Source organism: Cervus elaphus, chromosome 31, assembly GCF_910594005.1.
Source record: "Cervus elaphus chromosome 31, mCerEla1.1, whole genome shotgun sequence".
NCBI classification, from domain to species: domain Eukaryota; kingdom Metazoa; phylum Chordata; class Mammalia; order Artiodactyla; family Cervidae; genus Cervus; species Cervus elaphus.
The window spans coordinates 44,045,132-44,070,184 of record NC_057845.1 but is presented as its reverse complement, the minus strand read 5'-3'; the positions used below and the strand labels follow the sequence as shown (position 1 = coordinate 44,070,184).

Below are 25,053 nucleotides of genomic sequence, written 5' to 3'. Positions count from 1 at the left end.
TATCCAGAAAGGGAATTCATGTGATAGCTTTTTATGATGAACAGCTGTGAAATGTTCTGATCTGGCCTAAGTTCCAGTTTCTTAACAAGATACATCTGCACAACTGCAGTTCATGGCATCCTGGTGATTTTGTCAATATTTTTATGAAGCTAAAAAGAGGAAGATTTGAAAATGGAAGTAAAATCTAGTACAGCAAAAAAGACTCCTAACTGCTTAAAGGACATAAAAAAGACATAGCTGAGTTTCTCCAACGCAGAACCATCCCCAAAACAAAGCTCACAATTTTCAAGTTTGGACTTTAGTAAGAGTGTATGTTGTCCAAGACTCTGTAACATCTGTTAAGCCCCCATCTTCTTTGCCACGTCACTGGAATACTGGGACTTACCTAATAACTGTCTGCTGTTTCTCCTCAGCTGACCCAAGAGTGAGCGAGCCAGTTTCTGGTGAGTACCTACCTCAATGAGAACACAACTGCATGCTTTTCTACAGTGATTCAGCTCAATGGGCATGGTAGAATTTTAGTCATGATTTCACTTTAGTCCATTTAGTCGTCTTCTTCAATTACCTGTGAATGCTTACCTAAAATGTTCAGAGACACTGACAGCCTACGATGTTTCAGGAACAAATTGAGTATTCTGAAACCTGTTTTTCATTCATGTAACAGACCGGCTCAAATCTTCTGTTTAAGATATAGCACCCTCACTTCCACTTTTGTTTGTGACTTTAGTTTATTTTCACTGCTGTTATATTCCAGTGTGTAGGGCTAGGGTTATTCATTCTTTTTTTCTTAATTTTTTTATTGAAGGACAATGGCTTTACAGAATTTTGTTGTTTTCTGTCAAACTCATCTCCACTTTTAATAACAAGTCACATTAAAGCAACTGTTTACACTGAAACAGTTTCTCTCAGAAAAAGAAACCTAATTTTGTTCCTGAAGTGATGCTATGTTTTTGTTTTTTTGTTTTTTTGAAGTGATGCTATGTTGAGCATAGTGTAACCATGCAGAAGCAATCAACTTTGACACACACTGCTCCAAGATTCACCTCACTATTGACAGAGAATCAATGGGGAGCTTACGTGTTTAAACGCCTGTACTTTTTCGTTCCAATATTTAGCACTGGAGAAAACCATGTATCAGCAGGTTGACAATGAACTTTGCAAACTGCTTTTTAAAAAGCTTTTGAGATAGCTCTTGAGGAACCAAAGTGAGACACTAAACCCAAACCACGCTTTCTTTACGCAGCAGGAAGAGACGCCATATGGACCGAAAGGCCCTTTGACTCGGACTCCTACTCCGAGTGTAAGGGCAAGCAGTACGTCAAAAGGACTTGGTATAAGAAGTTCGTGGGGGTGCAGCTATGCAACTCGCTCAGATACAAGATTTACCTCAGCGACTCCCTCACAGGTAAGCACCGGAGACGCTCTGCAGCATGCCGCCACTTAGGGCTTTCCCATGGACTCCGCCAGACACGGCAGAGATACAGGTTTGAGCAAGGTGTTATTGGAATCTTAGGATCGGAGAAATGCAGTAAGAAGGTAAATAACGAAAATGCAATTTCAAACAGTGCCATCATGGCAAAGTTGAATGTAGAGAAACCAGTCACATCCAAGCTCAATTATGTTACAGTCAACCCAGAATGAAAAGCTTACTGGGAGTAAAATGAGTGTATCTAACAATAATCATGGAAGGAGTATGACCTATTTAAGATTTTAAGCCTGTCAAGAGACAAGAGCAAGGTTAAGACAATCAGCCAGAAAGGCTATAACCCCTTGCTCCAGACTCAGTGGGTTCTTTTCTCTTCTGTATTCATACAGTAAAAGTTTTAAACCCCAACAAAGAAAGGTAGACATTTGTTCCATCATTTAACAAATAGTATCTGTTTTGTTCTGACATTGCCCAGGACAAGGCAGGACTGTTCCTGCCCCCCTTTTATAAGTCTGTGAATCCCTTAGCTACATATTAACACATGACTTTTACAAAGTCATTTTCTTTGCATTCCCAACCATTTGTTCCTGCTCTTTGAAGCTTATAATCTAGTGGGGAGAGACAGAAAACAAATATGTAAATAAGAATTTCATATAGTACTTTGAAGGAAAAAAGAGGGATGAAAAGAAAGTGGTGGAATGGAATGAAAGCTCCTTCAGTTAAAATGTTTAGGAAAAGCTTTCCTCAAAAGGTAACACTTGTGCTGAGAAGAAAACTGAGAAGGAACCAAGAAAGACCCAGGGATAAAGCAGCAGAGGTAGAGGGAAGATATCTTGAAGACCTGGAGCAGAAATCCCTCTCCGGTTTACTAGCGTGGCTGAGGCTTAGTACGGGGAAGATCAGGCAGGCGTGCAATCACGGGGAGCTTGGAAACCGGGTAAGGACTCTGGGTTTTATTCTGAGTGTAACAGAAGACTGCTGGAGAGACTGATGGAGGCAAGTAACATTATCTGAGTTGCATGTTTACTGTGAGAGAAGGAGAGGAAGAACCAGGGAAGGAAGAGTAGCAGCAGGGAGGCAGCGGGAGAGCCTGTCGCCACTGAAGGACGTGCGACCTGAGCTAGAGTGAGCAGGTGGGGAGCACAGGAACACGGAAGGCGGATGATTTGAAACAATTTACTTCAGAGTTCTCCCAGATCAAAGAAATACTTCATGATCCTTTTAATTTCCAGGAAAATTTTATAACATAGGCGATCAGAGAGGCCATGGGGAAGATCACTGCCAGTTCGTGGACTCATTTTTAGATGGACGCACAGGACAGCAGCTCTCTTCTGACCAGTTACCCACCAAAGAAGGTAGGTTTTCGGAGCTTGCTCAAAAGCAAGAGGCTTTTACAAATGAACCCAAAAAACATTCAGGCTGAGCAAAAAGTTTAAGTGTCAGCTGCTCAGTCGTGTCTGACCTTTGCAACCCCATGGACTGTAGTCCACCAAGCTCCTCTGCCCATGGGATTCTCCAGGCAAGAATACTAGAGTGGGTTGTCATTTCCTCCAGGGGATCGTCTGGACCCAGGCATCAAACCCAGATCTCCTGCATTGGCAGGTGGATTCTCTCCTGTCTGAGCCATCAGGGAAGCCGTCAGGCTGAACAAAGCAATCACTTTAAAAATCATCTTTAGTCTTCCTACTCTACCTGCCAACGAAAAAGACTGTCTACATGAGACCTTAACGTGAAGACTTTAATAGAAGTGTCTCAACTTTCGTCCCATTCCTTAAGACTCTGTTGCTTAGAGCCAATACATACACATAAATTCTACTTTAAGAAAACCTGAATTTGCAAAAGCAGCTATTGAAAGAAACTTTAAGCATTTCCCAAACTTAAGTCATTCATGTACTACCTTTATAATTTGTCATACTCAGCACACAGGCAGGTTTTAATTCCTTCCTAAAAAAAATTAAAGAAAGCTTTACTACTATCATGGAGAAGGACATGGCAACCCACTCCAGTATTCCTGCCTGGACAATCCCATGGACAGAGGAATCTGGAGGGTTACAGTCCATGGGGTTGCAGAGTATCGGACACAACTGAGCAACTCAGACTTTCACTTTCCTACTATCATAAAAGGAAAAATATTATTTGCCTTATAAATAATTATATACACAATTAAAATAGAAGAATTCTGCTGAGAAGTGACTAACCCCTGAAACTTTCTAAAGACACTTTAGCACCAAGCTGTGTAATGAGGACTGAAAAGATTGACAATCAATCCCTGTCCAGGTAGGGTAGGAGAGGGGTAAATTATAAATCCATTATTACTCAGGAGCTACCAAGAGAGACTTGTTAAATACTTAAAATCATTTGGTCTTTTTAGCTACATATTTTGGTCAACGGCATTAAAAATAGCAACCATAGTAAAAGATACCTGAATAAGATCTGTGAACTCAATAGAAAATTGAAACTATAGCCACACAGGAACTAGATAGAAAATAAAAGTTCTATTTCCGTAACATTTTACATTCTCAGCAAAACTTGAAGTCATTTAGTGTAGGGTCCTTGAAGGATGATTTCACCCAAGTTTAATTCTTAGACACTTAGCAACCTTACAACTACCCCCCTGTTGTTTCCTGACATTTTAGCGCAACACACCTCTACCCAGGTCACCTCAGACTACCTCCAGGCTATGATGTGCAGAAAGTGCTTTCACGTACAACAGGGTGTGCTGAACTTGGTCAGTGACGCTCAAACAAACATAAAACCCTTCCAACTCCTGACCCTTTTCATTTCACTTTCTCTCTCACGTATCAATAGTACCAACCCATCCTAAGTGTCCCCATGTTTAGCCCACCATTACCACCTCAGGAAAGACGCTGGGGCCTCTGTTGCTATCCACTGTCTAAAACACTCTGCTTCACTACAGTACCCTTCAAGCATTCGATGGCACCCTTCAATCTATGAGGACAAAAATGTAACACAGCAGCTATTAATTTTAACTATTTCCCTCTCAGGCTATTTCAGAGCAGTTCGTCAGGAACCAGTCCAATTTGGAGAAATCGGTGGTCACACTCAGATCAACTATGTCCAGTGGTATGAATGTGGGACCACAATTCCCGGAAAATGGTAGATGCTGCAGTCACATTCAAAAGTGCTTCCTGTTTCATCGTTTCAAAAAATAATTGGAAACAGTATGGTATTTGTCACATGCATTTAAAGCTCTTTTGTTTACTATGTATAAAAGTCTAAAATCTAATAGCAATATTAGATGTTTATTAGAAAGATTGCTAAGAATATTTATCAGGTTTTACAAAGTCATTTTAAGAAAGCAAGATATTGATATTAACAGAATAACATTTTTGGGGAAGCTGGCTCCCTGTTCATGGTATTTTAAGAGATCATTTGTATATTATTTATCACACTGTTGTAATGATGTTCTGAGATACTTTTATAACAAAATTAACATCAAAAAACTAATATACTTTAAAAAAATATTTACATTTATTGTGTATTCTTCCTATTGTTAATTCCATAAATCTCTACTTGGCTTAACTTATTAGATCAAATTATCGTCAGCATATTATATCTGGGGAGAAAAGGTCCTAATAGTCACATGTTTATTTAAACTGCAACCTTTTAGCAATAGCTGAGAAACTTTTGAAGCATTTAAACAGTTAGCCATTCGTGCTAATATACATTAATTATCTACAAATGATTGCAAAGGTTGTTTGAATCAGTAAATTTCAGTTGAAAATGGAATTGAGAATTTGATTTATCATTTCAAAAATACGTATTTTGTTCTTTCTCTACCCATAAACATGCTACAATGTCTGAATGTTCTTTGTCAAACTATCCCTTTAAGCAGTTGTGTCGGTGCTGTTTTGAATTCTAATCAAGCTGTGTCCGAAGACTGCGGTGAAGTCTAAGCATGAAGGGAAAAGCCGTGATGAGAGGCTTACCGTTTTATGACATTTACTCTATTTTTACACAGACGATCTCTAGGGAATGAATGTATCAGAGGCTGTTTTCTTAATTCTAACCACCTGTAATGCAAATCCGACATTTCTTTCAAACAGTATTTCCTCCTCCACTGGGGAGGAGACAGGAATACCGCATTGGTGCCCTCATTCTTAAAGGACCTTTCTGCGCTTACCTTTCAACAGGCTTCAGTTTTATCAATACTTCATTTTATATTTTTCAAACAGTATAAACTCTGCAATAAAGAGATGTAGTTTTTTTTAAGACTGAGTTCTTCATTTCTGAATGGTTGATTTCTATAAGGAAAATTGCAGGTTGTTTAGGATCTACCAAGCCCCCTTGCATCTTTTAATATTGTATCTACTGTGTTTATATATAATGCTAATGATCATCTTGATCTATTTTAAAGTTTTGTCATTTAAAACCAAAATCAGGACAAAAGGCAACAGCATTGTGTGTCTCTGAATAGAAAGGCCTAAGATAGATAAAATGTCTGTATTTCAAGACCAAAACATCAATAAGGACTTTTCTCATATATATACACATATATAGAATATCAAAGACTAAATTAACTTACAAGACCACTAATGGATTCAATCATCTTTATTAACCTATCAATGTTACATTTTATACATAATAGCTAGTCCTCTCAAAGGAATCTACTTTAGTACATCATGTTAATAATAAAAAGCCAAGTAAGAGGGCTGAACTTCAACCTAGCATTTTAATATCCTCTGGACAAGGCAAGCTAGAAAATCAATCACTTTGCACACATGTAAGAGTAGTGTTCCAAAATAAGTAGGAAGCTGCTATACTTTTAAGCAGGGGAGGGAAAAAACTTCCATTTTGGTCTTTTATCTTCCAGCAAATTATACTTTCAATTAACAGCAATAATGGTATCATAAAAAAATGCTCTGCTTTTTAAATTCCTGAACTTCAATACAAATTAAAATAGCAGTATTGGAGTCTTTTGGGAGGCAAACAGCTAGCAGCTACGCTCATCAGTGTAACTGAGCCTCTCTATCGATAACCTGGTCCAGGCTGGGTGTAGCCCTGACCAAAGGGAGGACGGCTACGTGCGTATGGGTTAGACCCACTTGGAAGAGGGCTCATGGTACTTCCAGGGGGTGGGGTGAAACCTGGTCGTGGCTGGTAGGCCCCGGGCTGGCTCGGAGCCATTCCCGGTTGCGAGGCAGGGGCCACAGTGTAACTAGTGGGCTGAGACGTCTGGGTAGTGTAGGTTTGTGGAGGGTAACTGCTCGCCTGGTACTGCTGTGGAGGTTGAGCAGGCAGCTGCTGAGGCTGACCAGAAAAGGCAGGTGCTGGCGCCTGGGAAGTGGGTTGCTGGCCGTATCCTGGGAACTGCTGAGGTTGTTGGGGTCCAGTCTGCTGACTATAGCCTGCTGAAAAGGCAAAATATACACCTCTTTCTTTTGGTGAACATTTTCCAGAGAATTAGTCTTACTGTTATGGACAAAAAAATGAGAAATTTAACAAACTTAATCCTAAGTATTTATGTAGCAAGTAGAGTAGTGGATTTTATATTTCAAGACCATATAGTAACAAAGAAGCATTTTCTAGACAATTTTGTAAAGCCTCTAAAATGAAAACCACTATATATATAGATCTCTTCTACTTCAACTCCTTCTAGGCTGTATAATCCCTGAGAGTAAATTCCTGTTCTAGCGTAACTCCCAGTAGAGAGTATATGCTCAAATGATAAACGTGGGAATTAATGCAAAAGCTAGTCATTAACCTGGTTTTGAGGGGCCTGTTTAATAACAGTACCAAATAAACACATTGTAGAGAATGGATGTTTTTAAATGAAACAGTGCTGCGACAAATACAACTGACTATGTTAGTGAGATGCTTTTTAGGCTTATTCATCCTATAAAAATTAAAACATTTAAGAATAAACATTAAATGCTCATTTTCACAATCCTTAAAATCTTTTAGATTTGGTATCATGGTTTTACCTTTACAATAGCAGTAACAACATAACAGAAAGCATATCATACTGCCCCACAAAAATGAACATCTATATTCATTAGTTACTAGGATGTAAAGCTTTTTTAAAAGAAAAGGTCTGCTTCACTAAAAACTTTTATCTCTACCATGAAACACACCTGCAGCTACTTGCAATGAAACCTCTCCATTGACTGGAATCCTGTCAGCATTAAATACCAGATACATAAGAGAATTATTAAAATATGTACAACCCTGCATTAAAAAATAAATAAATAAAAAGGATTGAATGAACTGAGTATATTCTGAACTCACCTTGAACCTGGGTTCAAAATTTACTCATGAAAGAAAGCTTTTGACACAGTCCATGAATAAAACCGGAAAAGGTCACAGAGGAAACTGCCAAAGCAGCAGTGCCAAAGAAGGCCCAATGGCACCACCACGAGCAGTCTCCAAGCAGAGTACTTAGGTGACTGTTTCCATATCTCCCAACCAAGTTAACAGGACTAGCAGGATCAGAAATACAAAGATAATACTTTGAAAGGAACTAAACTTTACTCAGTGAAGATCCTAACTAAAATCATTAACAGCAAGCTTAATTTTTAACAAGTAAATCAAATACCTAATGCATTTTACTCATGGCAGTACCTAAATACCAAACTAAATTCATGAAAAAACCTTGATGTCATACAATTTCTCCTATCCTCTACATAAAAATTTTTTTACTCTAAGTTTTTGAAGAAACAAAGTTTTATACTGAAAATGTCTATTCAATTTAAGATTGTGAGCAAAAAAAAAAAAAGCTGTGTTTTCATCCTGCCAATTGATATCTAAACTGGCTTTTCAACAGACTGTGGGGACAACTAAATCTTTATTTTTCGAGAGAGAGGATAATGCCTAAGAGCCTAAATTGCTGTTTCATTAGCAATCTACTGTCTTTGACCATAATATAAAATACCTCTGTGTATATAAACCCTTCCTTCCACCACCATCCCCTCCCTTGAAAAACAAAATAACTTTGGTGAAAATCACCATAAATGGCAAGAAATGGAAATTCTGTGGTTGTCTGAATAAAGTAAAATTAAAGGACAAAAAGTCACGTGGTCCACGAAGCCTAAAATATTTACTATCTCGTTTTTTACGGCAGAAAAGTCTGCCAAGCTCTGGCTGGGGCTGAGAGAGTGCAGAATGATGTAGAGAAGTCATCAACTGCACAGTCAAGTGTACCGGGCTCTGGTCTAGCTCCCCAACTAAATGGCTGCTTGTCCTTCAGTGCATCACAACTCTTTGGACCCTAGTTGCCTCATTTACAAAATGAGTGGGTAAGACAAGATCAGTGGCTCCCAATTCTCACTACACTTTAGAATGACCTGCAAAGCATTTAAGATACCAATGCCTGAACCCCACCCTCGACCAAATAAAACAAGATCTCTGGGAGTAGCGCTCAGGCACCTGTAAGTTTCAAGAAACACCTCTCCAGGTGATTCTGATCTGAAGCATAGTGAAGATGGAAATTGCCAGGATTAGACAATAGAGTGAAAAAAACTTATTTCTACAAATTGCCAATATATAATTTTTAATAGATTTTCCCTAAAAGACTGCATTCTGAAAATAACCTTCCCCCAATATTATAGTCCAAGTTTAAATTCATTCCACCTAGTTTACATAAAAACTAGCAGCTACAGGTTAAGTCACTCTACAGCAAATCCAATCCAAATAAAAATCGCTTTGTGTTAAAATATGTCAAACTACAATGGTAGAATTTTATGGTCTAATTCAGGGAGTCAGCAAATGTTTTTCTGTAAAGGACCAGATAATAAATATTCTAGGCTTTGGGGACCACAGGGTCTCTAAAACTTTTAACTCAAGCGGTGACGTTTTCACAATGAGTTTCAAGTAGATTAGAAAAATAAAAAATAACAGAGTGATGTACTGGCTTTAAGCATAGTTGTGCCCTGTCATTCTCTATTGAGGAACATGGTTTTTAGACTTTTTTGAGTGGGAGTTCCTTTGGCTCACTGACAAAGTCTACTATGTGGAGATTTAATCTCAGACTTTTCAATGATATCTAAGTTAATATTTATATTAAATGAGAACGTGTACACAACTCCTTTTAAACTAATGCTCTAGAGTTATGCCTGGCTTCCAATGACGGTTCCTACTAGCTGTGACGTACTGACCCAAGGTAAGTTGCTTAATCTTTCTGTACCTGAAATAGGGACTGATAATGAGGCTAACTTCCCCCCATGTAATTTATTGTGTGTTCATAGCTCATTTTTGTATTGTAATCTAATTTTTTAAAATTACAGTTGAAATTGATACTTAAATATTTTACTATAAAACAAGATTGAACATAAATTCTCATATAACAAAAGTAAAAATTACCCAAATTATAATTATTTGAATTATAATATTCCAAGCTATGCTGAGAGATTTTTATGTTCTTAGTTGTCTGAGTTACATTTCAAACCATTCTACTTTCATGGATTGTTTTTAGTATTGCTACATACTTCTGGGAGATTTAAAAACCTATGCAGCTTAATTTGGCTCTTATTTAATAAGATCACCTCTTTTTACATACGAGGCAACTGTTAAATAGTGTTTTTCCAGGTACTGGAGTACACTGGGATAATGTGTTGCAAAAAAGAGGAAAAAACTGTGCATTTTTGTAGCTCCACATCACCAAGCAGGTAAGCTGATCACATGAGTGGAGATAATTTTGTATTAAAAACTTTTTATACTACAGGTCATTACTGAATCATCTACTGTGACTGTGTTTTATACCCGCCCACTGGAACTGAAATGGTGATTTACAGTTAAAATTTCTATGTAAAATATTTATAAATAAATGACACAAATGTTATCCCCCCCTAAAAAATAAACACTTCATACTTACTCTAACAAGCAAGGAAACGGGAGGAAGGGACTTAAGGTTCGTGAACAGAGACACAGCTCTCCCTGGGCGCCCGCTCACCTGAGTACTGAACGCCGTACTGCTGCGGCGCCTGCGGGGGCGCCTGGGGCTGCTGGGCGCCGTAGGCCGGCTGCTGCGCGTACTGCTGGTACATCTGGCCTGCGGGGGACGGCAGAGAGGCGGGTTCACTCGGCAGAAGAGAAACCTCTTTAAGGCGCCTTTAATCCCCCCCCATTCACACACAAACGAAGACACAGAACGTGTCTGTTCCTCGCTAACTGTCTATGAAGAGAACAAGGAACAATTGAACAAGTGTGGCGACTCTGCTGTGGATGAACTGTGGAGAACTCTGACTGACATCAAATAGCGAGTGGTTACTTCAGAAACTCCAGAAAAACAAAGGTTTTCAAACTCAACCGCCAAAAGATATGCACTACTAATGTTCAGTAAAAATCAATAAAGAAAAATGTGAAAAAAGGGACAAATAGCATGAATAGCTGCTGTGATTTCCAAACATGTAAGGATTTACTGGTTCACATCTTTATCCTCTCTACCATTTTACAGTTGTTCCAATGGTGGATTTAGCTAGATCTAATGCCTTGAGCAGCAATAAAACTTGCTGTAATATCTAGCTAGCACTTAAATTTTTTAAAAACCTCGCTAGTATTTAAATCTTTAAAACAACTTTATGTTGCTGATACTTTAAAAATATTCAAATTACCTGCTGTTAATCAAAAGACTATAGGTAAATAGTATACTTTGAGCAGAAAAAGACAGCGACTAAAAGTCAATGCATTATCCAGTGCCATTCACACCGAGGCGCAGGAAATAGCTAGTTCTCACGGGCTGAAATCTCGAGACGGAACCCACTTTACTGGACTGGGTGTCTAGTCTTATGTACTGCTGCACTAAATACGTTATGCCCCTGTTGACAGCTGGCTTATTTCCTAGCAAGCACTGCTATGCTTTCATGACAGGAATAAAACGAAAGAGCAGTGCATACACTGACACACACGCCCCACCACGAGCAGCGCTGCTGGTGGGAAGCTGGGCAGGACCCGGGGAGCCCAGGGCAGCGCTGCGACGACCGGGAGGCAGGGATGGGCGGGGCTTATAGGGAGGGGGACACACATGCGCATAGCTGATCGACACAGCCCTCCAACAGAAACTACCACAGCACTGTGAAGCAACTCTCCTGCAAACAAAAGTTTTTCAGAAAAAGAAAATTTTGCTTATTTTTAAGCTATTAATGCTCTTCCCAAATACAGAAACCGACAAGAAGTTTAACACTTTAACACTTGAAGATTTATAGACTACATAAAAAATACTACAGATGTTAACCACCTTTTAGAAGATACTGCCTTAATCCTAGATTGTATCTCAAAACTAAATTTTGGAACAGAAGTGACAAGGATCTGATACAGAAATATGATAAAGGGGGGGAAATACATGTAGCATTTGACAATGGGTTCTAATTCTTAGAAAATAGAAGGATTAACTCTACAATACAAAAATGAGCAAAGATCATACAATGACTATATGAAAGGGAAAAAGTCAACCTCATTAGCAGTCCCTATTTCAGGTACAAAAAAGAATAAGCAACTTACCTGGGGTCTATGCATCATAGCTAGTAAGGACCATCACCAAAACCCAGGTGTAAGTCTAGATGGCTATTTAAGGAGTTTTATACATGCTATCTCATTTAATACAAACGTTAACTTACGTATCATTAAAAAGTCTGAGATTAAAGCTTCATGTAGTAGACTGCTGCCAAGGAGCCCAAGAAACTCCCAACTCAAAATTTTAAGTCAAATTGTTTTCCTCAATGAAAAATGACAGGTACTACAACTCTTCCTGAAGCCAGTGCTCCATTTTTTCTTCATTTTGTGATGAAAGCCACCCCTGGGATTAAACTCCGTGTGAAAATGCCACCCCTGGGATTAAACACTGTCTCAACAAAGTATTTCTCTTACTTATTTTAAACACACTTCCTTCAAGTCCAAAACGGGACTCTCATGCTCTGTCACAGTATTCTGAAAATTAAGAATTCTGTGTTCAGTTGTAAATGAGGAGGAATAACTTGACCTAATTGAAGGAGAGAGCTACAGAGTATAGTAAGTGAAAAAGCAAGGTGCCAACATAGTTCACAGTAAGCTATGATTTGAGGGAATTTTTTTGCATTGTTTTTCAGAATCGATGGTAGAAAAAAGTAAAAGCAATAAAACATATTACCTAGGAGAAAGAGAATAGGATGAAGCAAAGAGTAATGGTGAGGCTTCTGGGACTATATTTGTGACACAGATTGGTAGTCAGCCTCTGTGATGACCCTCAATGACTCCTGCACAGGTATAGTATAAGATAACGGGTTGGCATCCTCATATTTTTAGAAATTAGAAAGATTAACTCCATAATACAAAAAATTAGCAAACAACAAGCAATAAATACATGTGTATTCATTCTCATGTGTAGTCCCCTCACATTGAATCGGGCTGACCTATATACCATTAGTACCTGGCATGCTGAAGTTCATGGGGTCACAAAGAGTCGGACATGACTGGGCAACAGAACAACATATGCCATTAGAATATAAAAAATGATGTTGACATTTCTGAGGACAAGTAGTGAAAGACAGCCATCTCCTTTTACTCTGTCTTGACCACTGGCTCTGGTGGAAGTTCCCATGTCATGAAGTCACCTAGGCAGCCCATGAGATCCATTTGGTGAGGAAATGGAAGTCTCTTGCCAACAACCATATGAAGGAGTCTTCTTAAGATATGAATTCTTCAGTTCAAATTAAGCCTCAGATGACTGTAACCTCACTAGAAACCCTTAACCAAAACCTTCAAGCTAAGCTTCTCCCTGGACTGTGAAGAAAGCTGAGCACCGAAAAATTGATGGTTTTGAACTGTGGTGTTGGAGAAGACTCTTGAGAGTCCCTTGGACTGCAAGGAGATCCAACCAGTCCATCCTAAAGGAGCTCAGTCCTGGGTGTTCATTGGAAGGACTGATGCTGAAGCTGAAACTCCAATACTTTGGCCACCTCATGCAAAGAGTTGACTCATTGGAAAAGACCCTGATGCTGGGAGGGAGTGGGGGCAGGAGGAAAAGGGGACGACAGAGGATGAGATGGTTGGATGGCATCACCGACTCGACGGGCATGAGTTTGAGTAAACTCTGGGAGTTGGTGATGGACAGGGAGGCCTGGCGTGCTGTGATTCACGGGGTCGCAAAGAGTCGGACATGACTGAGCAACTGAACTGAACAGAACTGAGGCTTCTCCCAGATCCTTGATTCTGAAACTGTGAGATAATAATTTTTTGCCATTTTAAGTATCTATGTTTTAGCATAAACTGTTATACAGCATGTTCACATACATAGTTTTGACTTTAGAAACATGTAGGGTTGACAGCTATTTAAAAAAATAAAAGACTTAAGACACATAATTAAATGAACAATTTAAATGAAATTCATTTAATTAAATGAAAAATGAACCTTGGGAGACCCCTAATTTGAAAAAGTCCCCACTACCATTCGTCCAACAGGAAAAATCTAAAAGTACCCAGAATAATTAGGAATCTATTACAAAAGTGCCCCTTCATTTAAGGCTGTTTGGGGAGATTTATGTAACTTGACTGGTAAACTTAGTCACTTGCTTCTGGTGCTGAACTACATCCTGTCACACTACCTGACCCCTTTATACAGATAAGAGCACCACCTGGTGACTTTTAAAGTAAAATATGGGGCTTTAAAAGGCCTTATATGCAGAAGCAATTGAAAGAAAGACTATCTGAACATTTAGAAGGAACCCTAAATGAGTAAGCCTGAGGGCGTGTTCTGCAGCGCTCCAAGGGTTTCAATGAGGCCTGCTGTTCTGAGCTTGCAATCTCCTTCAACAACAGCAATGACCCCCTTACTTGTTTAACGACTGAGGTTTTTTTTAACATTCTGTTTCATTTAGGACTAAAGACATTCTCTGAAAACCACTGATTCGGTCCACTTTTCGCAATTTACAGTGTGGGAGAGTATCAAAACCCAGAGAGATTAAACTGCTCATCTGAGGACATGAGATTTAGAGAGGAAAAAGTCTGATTTAAAATATACTGCTTTTTCTATAAAAGGCTTATTGCTAACTGCATAAAAATATAAAAGGCTATTTATCTTTCAAAAAAAAAACTAAAGTTATGCTTAACCTTTGCTTTTTAAATCTTCTTAAATTACAAAAATAATACACAGTTGCAAGAGGGGAAGGGAGAAGGAAATAAAATAGAACCTAAAAACTATGCCTTATACTTTTTTAGGGGTTTTTTTCTTTTTAATATTCAGAAGCATACCTGACATTGTTTACTCAGTTTTTTAACCCGAAAGCATACTATGTCAGTAGGTCAAAAATATTGCCAATTGTGTTCACAGCATGAACAAACATGTAAGCTTTTCACCATTACCAGAAATGCCCTAATAAACATTTCTGCACGTGTACCTTTCCACGCGTGTGCTCTAAGCTCTATTTTACCTTCACTCTGACCTGCTTGAGCCTGAGCTCCTGTATACGGCGGCTGCTGCGGCTGAACTCCCGGCGGGTGAGCTGCGGAGGAGGAGGAAGCAATGCTGTCGGGCGTTCCTGACCGGTCTTCTGCAGGAGCACTGGGAGGCCCTGGGTGGTCATGAAAGGTCAGCTCAGTCTCTCATACAAGATCTGTCCCCAACAAGCTCAGTTAGTAAGCTTGGTTAAGAGACTAAAAGTAAAGTGCCACAGAAGAAGCGTAGCCCAAAGGCAGCCTTCTACACTGATGTGTGTATATATACTTTTTTCCTTTGCTCTGATCCCACAAGAATCCAAAGCTACGACTGGAAATCCTTCCCTATAGAGTGGAGTGCTACATTCCTGAGTCTAAACTCACCTCTGCACTACAAAATATCCACCCCTTTGTACAATCTAGTTGTAGATCAACCAAAAGTATCATTTCATCCTTCAGTGGGTCTCCACTGCCCCTAAATGAAGTTCAACCCTCTAGTTTGATCTTTAAGGCTCCAAACATTTCTCACAATTCCTTTTCTCATAGGCTCCTATTCATTCCCCCAAGTGATCATTAATTGCCATTCCCTCCACAGTTCCAGTTTTACATTATCTAAAACATTCCTTAAATAGTCCTCCACACTTCTAGTGAGCCTTCTTCACTCATAAATACTTTTCTCCACTTGTGAACTTCTATAGAGTATACTTCTATTAGGACTTGACTGCATTTCTAAACAGAAAAGTCTTCCCTCTTAGACTAGGAGTTCTTTTGGCCAGGCACCTTTCTGATTCTGTCTCACAAAGTCTACCTCTTAATATATACATTGAACCACTCAAAATTCTTTAAAGAAGTAAATGGAGAGAATCTGCTGTAGTTCTAATACTATAATGAGCAAAAAAGACATTCTGAAGACATAAATCTGCTTCTCTAAGTTCTTTTTGTTTGTGCAACACAGAACAGTACGGTTGGAAGCACTGGTTTGGGAGCCAGACTGCCTAGGTTCAAATCCCAATGCCGCCACTTAGCAGCTCTAAATCCAGGCTTGCTACCTGATCTCTTTCTGTGCTTCATCTGTAACCAAAGCAATACTAATTCCTACTTCATAAGGTTACACTACTATATATACAATAAGTAAGCTATAAGAATATATTATACATCACAGAAAATATAGCCAATATTCTATAATAACTATAAATGAAACATAACCTTTAAAAATTGTAAATCACTATGTTGAACATCTGAAACTTTATATAATATTGTAGCATCAGCTATACCTCAACAAAAATATATATTAAAAATAAACATTAAAACATTATTAAAATATGTTAAATATATCAATATGGCTGATCTAAAGTATATTTTAAATGAAAATCTAAAAGTGATTATATAACAAGAACTTATAAAAGTGATTACCACCTAAAAAACTCTACGTAAGTACTTGTTATTAGTAGCAGACTAATTTCCCTGAGGCCAAACCTCTATCCTTTGCACTGGTCTATCCCAAGACTTCCTAGCACTGTGTTAGGCGTACAGTTGGAAGCAGACAGTTCGGGTATTCATGAGAACCTAAACTAGGATAATGGTAGTGGCCATGCAAGAGAAACCAATGAGTGCCAGAGTGAGATGTGTGGTCACTCCTGTGCACCGCCATTTCACTGATGTTTATCTACATGTAGACCAATACACACACATCCCTCAGAAGGGTAACACAGATAACAAAAAGACTATGTTATTATTCTAAAAAACATTACTTCAATTCCTCTTTTCTCCCTGCAGGTAAGCTATTACTGTTGCTTATCCTATCGTTAATGCTTTATCCCTCCTTTCCAAGTCTACATTCACTACTGCTGCTGGGTTTTTCACATAACCCAAGTAACTACAAAGTATCCTGGCATTTTCTATGTGTGCGGTTTTTCCTACTTCGATTCAACATACAGAGCTACTAGAAAAATGGTCTTCAAATACAGTATTAATCATAGTGATCATATTATTCTGGTCTATACTATATTCTTCATTAAACTTTTAAGCCTAACCTCGTATATAACTATTTACTCCCTCTACTTGGCATATCTTGAAGTCTTATGTATTAAGAAGCTGTAATATTAACTTGTGTTTCAGTTAATCTACAAAAGTTTCTGTTTTTCAGATAGACCACTTATCTGACATCTTCTTTTGCCAACAACATACATGATATACAAGTATTTGTCTTTTCCAGAATGTTACACAATTCTCTTTGATAAATAACCCCATAAAAATCTCAAAGAATCCCTCGCTGCGATCTATTGAAAGTCAGCCCTCGACACAAGGGTTTGTTTTTTTTTTTAAAAAAAAAAAAAAAAAAAAAAAAAATCTCAAAGAAAAAGAAAGTTAATAGAAAAATCCTATCTTTCCAGTTACTGATAGCGACAAAGTAAAGTGATCAGGTAAAACCTCCCAAAAATAACAATTTAAAACCCTGGTCAAAAAAGAAGAAAACAACTACTTCAAATTATTGGAAGTCAGCCAAATAAATGTTAGCAAACACCAGGAAAGAGTTTACCTCCATGGAATTACAGTGGGTAAACAGCAAACCGTGATCTCCGCAGCTTCAGCTGCAGAAACCAGTGTTACTTTCATGGTCGGCTACATAGCTAGAAATCTGAGGAAAAGCCACTGAGGAAGGAATGAGAAGAAATGAGATCTAAAATCTGAATATAAGCTCCAAAGCCCCAGCTGACCATAGAATTAGGTGGGGAGAGGGTGACACCAAGAGGGCACAGAATAAAAAGCAGCATCTGGAGCTGAAAGCGCTGAGCAGAGCTGCCAGGGGCTTCACTCTGGGTGAAAAAAGGAGTGGTGTGAGTGAGTGTTAGAGCAACAGTAACAAAAACCCTCACAAGACTCTAAGACAAAAATACCTTAATAAATGGAACAGAAACACAATCTTAACCACCTGACTAAGGGCTTCCTTGGTGTCTCAGATGGTAAAGATCTGCCTGCAATGCAGGAGACCCAGGTTTGATCCCTGGGTCAGGAAGATCCCCTGGAGAAGGGAATGCCCACCCAGTTCACTATTCTTGCCTGGGGAATTCCATGAACAGAGGAGCCCGGTGGGTTCACAGAGTCAGATACGACTGAGCGATTAACTGACACAATATTAATGAATGAAAAGGCAAGGGATCTTAACAGAAAAAAAATTAAAACTATAAAAAGAACCAAATGGAAATTCTAAAGCCGAAAGCACAATAAATGAAAGGGGAAACTCACTAGAAGGGTTTAATAGCAGATTGACAATGGAAGGAAAAACACTAGTGAACTTGAAAAGAGATCAACAGGAATCATTCAATCAGAAGAACACAGAGAAAAAAGAGTGAAGAAAAGGAACCTCAGAAACCCATGGGATAGTATCACGCTCCCCAGTGGATGTGTAATAGGAATCCCAAAAGAGGAAAAGCAGAAAAAATGTTGAATAAATGATGTCCCCCCCCAAAAAAAAGAAAGAAAGAAATGATGCCCAAAATATACAAAGAAAGCACAGTAAAGACACTGTTTTAAGGTTAAAAACATTCAAATAAAAGCACTTTCTACACTAAACTGTCCAGAACTCTACATTTAAAGTTAAATTTCCCCAATTTAAGATCAGAAGAGAGACTAAGCCATCAAACATAATCTAAGTCCAGCAAGAAATCTGAAATAAGATTCTAAAATGATTCATATTTTTAAAAAAGTAAACCCTCTGAATTCTATTTTTGATAAAATTTACTTGAACCAATCAGGGGTTATTCATTAAAGAGGAGCATTCTACTGACTGGGAGAGGGCATGAGAAAGCTTTGCAGGGAGCTGGAAATCATCTGCCTCTTGATCTTGTTGGTGTTTTACATAAGTGTATATATACGTAAAGACTTACTAAGATGAGCCCTTAAGATTTGAGCACTTCACCATTTGCAAGTTATCGTCTATTAAAGAAGGAAGGGGAAGAATGGAAGGAGAGGGAGAATAAGGGATGTGAGGAAGGCACTAACTTACCTGAAACCTGATCATCTGTTAAGCCAAACGCCGACATGACATTTTTATTGATTTCATCTTGGTTTTTTAAAGGATCAAAAGCTGACATACTTGCTGCCATAACCTGAGTAGACTGTTTACCAGAAGAATCAGCAGCAGCAGGCTTTTCTTCCCTACCATCCACAGTATCTATAAAAGAAATAAGCAAAAACTTGTTTCTATTTTATCTATATTCAATAAGGCCTAAAAAATACATGATAGCGAAATACATATGTGCATAAAGTCTGGAATGGTGAGGGTATCTCTGAGTACAGGATTATAATTTTCCTTTCTTCTTTGTTCCTATTTATACTTTTTTTTTTTGTAAAATAGGGGGTGAGGTCAAAAAGAAATGCAAGATAAGTAATACCTTTTATAAAAAATTATATCTATGTACTTCCCTAAGAATTATCAGATAAGAAAAAAAAAATACAAGCATCTTTACACAGAGAAATATTTTACCCTTCTTTCTGGAGTCCTATGACATATATCCTAGTATCAGACACATATTGTGCACTAATGCTTTATTTTCTAAAAGGATAAAAAGCTTTTTAACTAAAGTTATGATTATCAACTTTTATGCTTTACTTCTACTTATCTATTGGTACATGGAAACCTCAAGCCAACACATATTTTAATTTACTATGTCTTTCTTTAAAATACTTATTACAGATAAAAGATGTGTGTCTGAAATTTACTCAAAACAACATGGGAGGGGTGGAAATGTGTGAGTATAGATGATATGATACTGTGAGTTGATAACTGGTGAAGCTGTGAGGGTTCATGGGATTCATTATACTATTATGCCTACTTTCGTACATATTAAAATTTTTCCATAATAAAATATTTTGAAAAGTAGAATTTTAAACATTGTGAGCAGGAAAAATTTTAAACCACCCACTTTTCTTCTAAGGATACTAAGGTTCTAAATACACATTTATACTACTACCTTGTGAAAGAAAAGATTGAAGAATAACGTACATTTTATAAATAGAAACTTGCAATATTAAAAAAAAATTACAAACAAACTAAACGAGTAAACAAAAAGAAAACTGCTAACCATTTACTGAAGTAACTTATGTTATCCATTCCTTTCTGTTACCAACCAAGTAAATGAGCATTAGATCATCTCTGTGATCACGACCAAAATTGATCTTGTGAAAAAATGTTATGAACCAAGTGGACTGTAAGTACACACGGGCTTGCAGCTCTTTTATTCTTATCATTCCTCTAGTTAGAACAGTATCTCCTAAATCTCGGTAGGAAAACTTTTATAAGTACTCCTTTAAAATGCCTGCCAGTCATCCATCTTCCTCACCAACTTCCCTCCTTCAATTCTAAGACCATATCCCAAGAGCATATCACACCAATTTTAGGATTATTTCCCTTCACACTGCTATCTTTCAATACCTATGCATCCTTCCACTTATGGCAAACTAAATTCATCAGGAAACACAATATATATCCACTAGCCTACTATCTGCTCCAGTAGCTACTGCGGAGATACTTCAACAGGTCAGTCCAGTATTTAAGGTGACCCACACATCATCTGACTCACGGAGGAAAGCACCTGTCCAGCAAGCCCACTACAGAAGTAGACGCTGAAGGACATAGGTAGCTGCATGTTCTGGGTGAGGGCAAGCCACAGGATTCTGAAGAGCTCTGACAGCTGACTGGTAGTCGTTTTTTCTGGTGAGCTAGACGTTCTGATGTTTCTGAAAGTTTCTGATACAGCTTATTTTATGTTTTTGTTTCTTTTCTCCCCCCTTGAGAAGATTATTAAATCAGAATATGTTCTAACAGCTTAGAAGCTTAGGAAACTTCATAAAAGAAAGGAGGGTCAAGAGTTAAGCAATCTTTCTAAGTACAGGAGAGCAATCAAAAAAATAAGCTACAACTGTCTATAAGAATAAAACACAGAATGTCATATTCAGTTCATTAGGCAACTCACGACACAATGACTAGAAGGATGGCCACATAAAGAAACAACATATGATATAATTCCCAACATGCAGAGGAGAAGCCAATTTTTAACATCTCTTTCATTAACACAGGTGAGAGATGAACAATAAAACATATGAACGCATGGAAATAAACTCATAAAGAAAAGCAGTATGTAGCAAGAAGTAATGAACAGAAAGGCTGTTTCACCAAAACCAAAAAGCTTGTAAATCTATAGGTTATTTCTACCCAGTACTGGCTCTACTTACTGAATTTTGATCTAAGTTTCATAATACTCTACAGATGCTTCAAGCCCCTAAAATTATATGCAAGTGTTGTTATATCGACATCTATGATTTCTTCTGGGAAAATGGCCAAGGTTTTGATTTTTGTGTGGAGAGACAGGTCAAGAAAAGGCAATGTGCTTTGACCTGAATACAAAGGGTTTATCATAAAGAGGCTGGAAAGATTTCATTGTACCTCAGCAAGTCTTTTTAATATATTCTGAAATCTAGAGGTGGAACTAGAAATTACTAATCAATCACCCAATATTTATCAGGTCATCTACCATTAACACAATTCCATATGGCTGGAGAAAGCAGAAAATGATTGAGAAAGGCATCTTTATTTAAACTATAACTATAAATTAAACTCCAAAATTTAGAGTATTTCAGAACCTAAAGGTTGCAAGAGATTATACAATGTTACTTTCCCACAAAGTCATCTTCTATTAAGCCCTTTATAACCAGTAATCCAAAATCTATAAAATACTATTTCACTATATAGACAGTTTTAAACCTGTGAAACTTACACACAAACACAAAAGTGATTTTTAAAAAGTGTATATTTTTAAAGTGCAACATCTAAGAATATTAAAAGTTGAGAAGGCAAGTTTTTTAAAATCTACTTTCAAGCCATATTTAAATTCCAGTCTACATTTAATATTTGGTCCCCAAACTACTTTCAGTTCCAAATTTGTCATAATATAACATAAACAGTATGTCATATTTATTATAACATAAATAGTAGTCATCTGTAAATGGGGAAAAAAAATTTTGCATACTATGAACACTGTGCTTAAGATAAACATTTCGACATTTGAATGTACTAATCTAAAATTACTTTTACTTGAAACTACTTCATATATCACATAAAACTCAAGAAATGATTTCCATTCCTAAGGTTCATTAATTAACTGTAACACTGAAAAGAGTTCAAGAGTCAAAGGGATTTGAAAATTGACCTATGTCATAACCCAGGAGTCTAAGACTACCTGTGAAACAATCACCCAGACAGCACAATGGGATTAACAGTGGGATTCCCAGCCCTACCCTCCAGGTCTGTGATGGGATCCAGGATTGGTGTAATAAAATCTCCCTGTAATCTTGATGAACAAGGTTCCCTGGGTAGCTCAGACAGTAAATCTGCTTGTAATGTGGGAGACCTGGGTTCGATCCTGGGTCAGGAAGATCCCCTGGAGAAGGGCGTGGCAACCCACTCCAGCATTCTTGCCTGGAGAACTCCACGGACAGAGGAGGCTGGTGGGCTCCAGTCCGTGGGGTCGCAAAGAGTCAGACACAACTGAGTGACTAACACGACAACAATCTTGATGAACAGCCAGGTCTAGGAAACCAGATATTGAATAACTGAATATTAGCACAGACACAGAAACAAGAAAGGATGACAATGGACGTGCCATTTTACTCCTGCTGAAGAATTTGTTTTTTAATCTGCAAAAAGTCTTAAGGATAAATCAGAATAAAATGACTTCACGGTCTACCGTTTTCAGGAATGCTGGAGGACGGGCCTGGTTCTCCAGGTGGTTCCAAGCTGTCCAGTAAGCGATTCACTTTATTTCGAAGTTCTATCAGTTCTCGACGAAGGTGTTTCACCTGACTTGATTCGAGGGGTCTTGGTTGGCCATTAACTGGAATAAAAGCATTCATTTTCTTAAACTTAAGAAATATTCCTGAATAAATATATAAGTAGAATTATATGTAACAAGGAAAAATCAAAATAACTTTTTAAAAAGTTGAACTCAAACAAGATACCTATTGATATCATTCAAATAACTTTTTAAGGAAAGGATTTTCATTGCTAATTTATTTTTGGAACAAGTAAATATTCACCAGTCTTTGCTGATGACCTATGGCTTATGACCTATAAGCCCCACCAAAAAAAAAAAAAGAAAAAATATCATTAAAAGAATTAAACTACAGTGAAATAAAGTATAATTACAGAAGCTTTAATATACTATATTTTAATAGAAATTATGTACCTTCAAAGGCTCATTTTACTTCACACAATTCTTTTATAGCTTGAAATAATACAATAAATACCTTATTAAAGGTATGACTGTAGGTCTGTTATCCTTCTTGCCTACTTCTGACCCAATAAAAAATTAGCTACCTAAAATAACTGCCCTAAATAAAAAGTAACCTCTTTTAAAAACATGCAGAATTTACAAATTCACATCACCACTGTCCTTCAAAGCAGTTATTTTAAAATAAGCACACAAGCCAGAAAAAGTCAGAGATTATTCAATAATCATTGGGCTTTTTTTTAAAGGGTAATATTACCTCATTTAATTACCCATTTTATCCAAATGACTTTCAGCTAACTAAAAAAAAAAAGGATCCTTCTTCCAGCAACAAAGACTGTCACCACTGAGATTATTAATTTATAAAAAAGTGACACAAAGTTCTGAATGAAAACCTCAAAGTAAGAGTTCAAAACTTAAAGTTTTTTATGCATTTTGTATACTGACAATTTATATGTGTATGTGTGTGTGTATATCTTACATATTTACAAATTCCTAAGGCATCAAATTAGAAAAGGACATCTACCTGAAAATAAAGGTTCCGGGAGATTCTTTGTAGAACATGTTTCAAACATCAAACCAATAAAAGCTTTTAAAAGCTAATCCACCAGTATTTTACATACTACCTATGTATTTCTGAGAAAGTTCAATATAATTTCCTACCTGTATCAATTACTGGCTTTTACTGGGTATTACTGTTTTCTCTTTAATAGCTGAAAAGAAGAAAAGGAGCTCCTGAAAGCTAAGAACTGGCCCTGTACTGTAAGACAGGCTTTTGTGTTGCTCTAAGCTGGCATGGTATTCACATGTAGGTTGTTGAACATAAACAATTTCAGAACACACCAACAGTACATCAACTGCATTTTATAAAATTTTTTTTTAAAGCAAGATTGCAGCCATGAAATTAAAAGATGCTTGTTCCTTGGAAGGGAAGTTATGACCAACCTAGATGGCATATTAAAAAGCAGAGACATTACTTTGCCAACAAAGGTCCGTCTAGTCAAGGCTATGGTTTTTCCAGTGGTCATGTATGGATATGAGAGTTGGGACTATAAAGAAAGCTGAGCGCAGCAGAATTGATGCTTTTGAACTGTGGTATTGGAGAAGACTTTTGAGAGTCCCTTGAACCGCAAGGAGATCCAACCAGTCCATCCTAAATGAAATCAGTCCTGGGTGTTCATTGGAAGGACTGATGTTGAAGCTGAAACTCTAATACTTTGGCCATCTGATGCAAAGGGCTAACTCATCTGAAAAGACCCTGATGCTGGGAAAGATTGAGGGCAGGAGGAGAAGGGGACGGCAGAGGATGAGATGGTTGGATGGCATCACTGACTCAATGGACATGGGTTTGGGTGGGCACCGGGAGTTGGTAATGGACAGGGAGGCCTGGTGTGCTGCGGTTCATGGGGTCACAAAGAGTCTGACATGACTGAGCGACTGAACTGAACTGAAAGACCACCACCAGCTATCATTAAAGATCACTTTGGGACTGATGTAGCTCAAAACAAAAAAGAAAGCCAGTCCATAATCATGTGAGAACTCAGACATAAAAACATGGACCAGACAACAAAAATGACCAAACATCCCTGGCTAATTGTGAGTGACACTATTTTACCAATTGCAAGCTTTAGCCTCAGTTCACCCCCCATATCTTTTGGATAAGATTTAGTAAGATAAATCATAGGACTACTACCTAATAGGTAAATCATAAATCATGGGATTACTACCTATCAGAGGACTACCCCCACTTCCTGACAACAGCCAATCTAGAGCAAAGCCCCATTCCTTCAACCCTATGCAAAACCATCTAACACAAGCTCAAGCCCTATGAAAAATCCTTTCTAACACATTTTTACTGACATCCTGTTGTTCTCCAAGGTGCTCATTCTCCTTCACAGCAATGTATTAATCTTTGAGGTTAAACTCCCTTTCATTCCTAACATTGCTTCCTTGTGCCTTTTTTTTTAAAAAAAGTAAACT

The 25,053-nt window shown here is 37.8% G+C and overlaps 2 protein-coding genes across 52 annotated transcripts in view; one reads left to right on the top strand and one right to left on the bottom strand.

The window, feature by feature from the left end:
- LOC122687350 (ABI family member 3 binding protein) overlaps positions 1 to 5,659 on the top strand; it is a 277,123-nt gene extending 271,464 nt beyond the window's left edge. For 45 of the 46 annotated variants that reach the window (XM_043892758.1, XM_043892771.1, XM_043892776.1 and 42 more), the window contains 4 exons: positions 414 to 443; positions 1,244 to 1,405; positions 2,659 to 2,781; positions 4,432 to 5,659. In XM_043892758.1, coding sequence (XP_043748693.1) covers positions 414 to 443; positions 1,244 to 1,405; positions 2,659 to 2,781; positions 4,432 to 4,547 — 431 coding nt within the window. In that variant the 3' untranslated portion in view covers positions 4,548 to 5,659. The remainder of the gene's footprint in view (positions 1 to 413; positions 444 to 1,243; positions 1,406 to 2,658; positions 2,782 to 4,431) is intronic. The other variant, XM_043892728.1, reaches the window with a different exon arrangement.
- A 324-nt stretch (positions 5,660 to 5,983) lies between these two features.
- TFG (trafficking from ER to golgi regulator) overlaps positions 5,984 to 25,053 on the bottom strand; it is a 31,168-nt gene continuing 12,098 nt past the window's right edge. The window contains exons 4-8 of one of the 6 annotated variants that reach the window (XM_043892779.1): positions 22,534 to 22,680; positions 18,795 to 18,962; positions 14,785 to 14,925; positions 10,335 to 10,433; positions 5,984 to 6,798 (exon numbers count right to left, since the gene is read on the bottom strand). In XM_043892779.1, coding sequence (XP_043748714.1) covers positions 6,416 to 6,798; positions 10,335 to 10,433; positions 14,785 to 14,925; positions 18,795 to 18,962; positions 22,534 to 22,680 — 938 coding nt within the window. In that variant the 3' untranslated portion in view covers positions 5,984 to 6,415. The remainder of the gene's footprint in view (positions 6,799 to 10,334; positions 10,434 to 14,784; positions 14,926 to 18,794; positions 18,963 to 22,533; positions 22,681 to 25,053) is intronic. The other 5 variants (XM_043892780.1, XM_043892781.1, XM_043892782.1 and 2 more) reach the window with 5 other exon arrangements.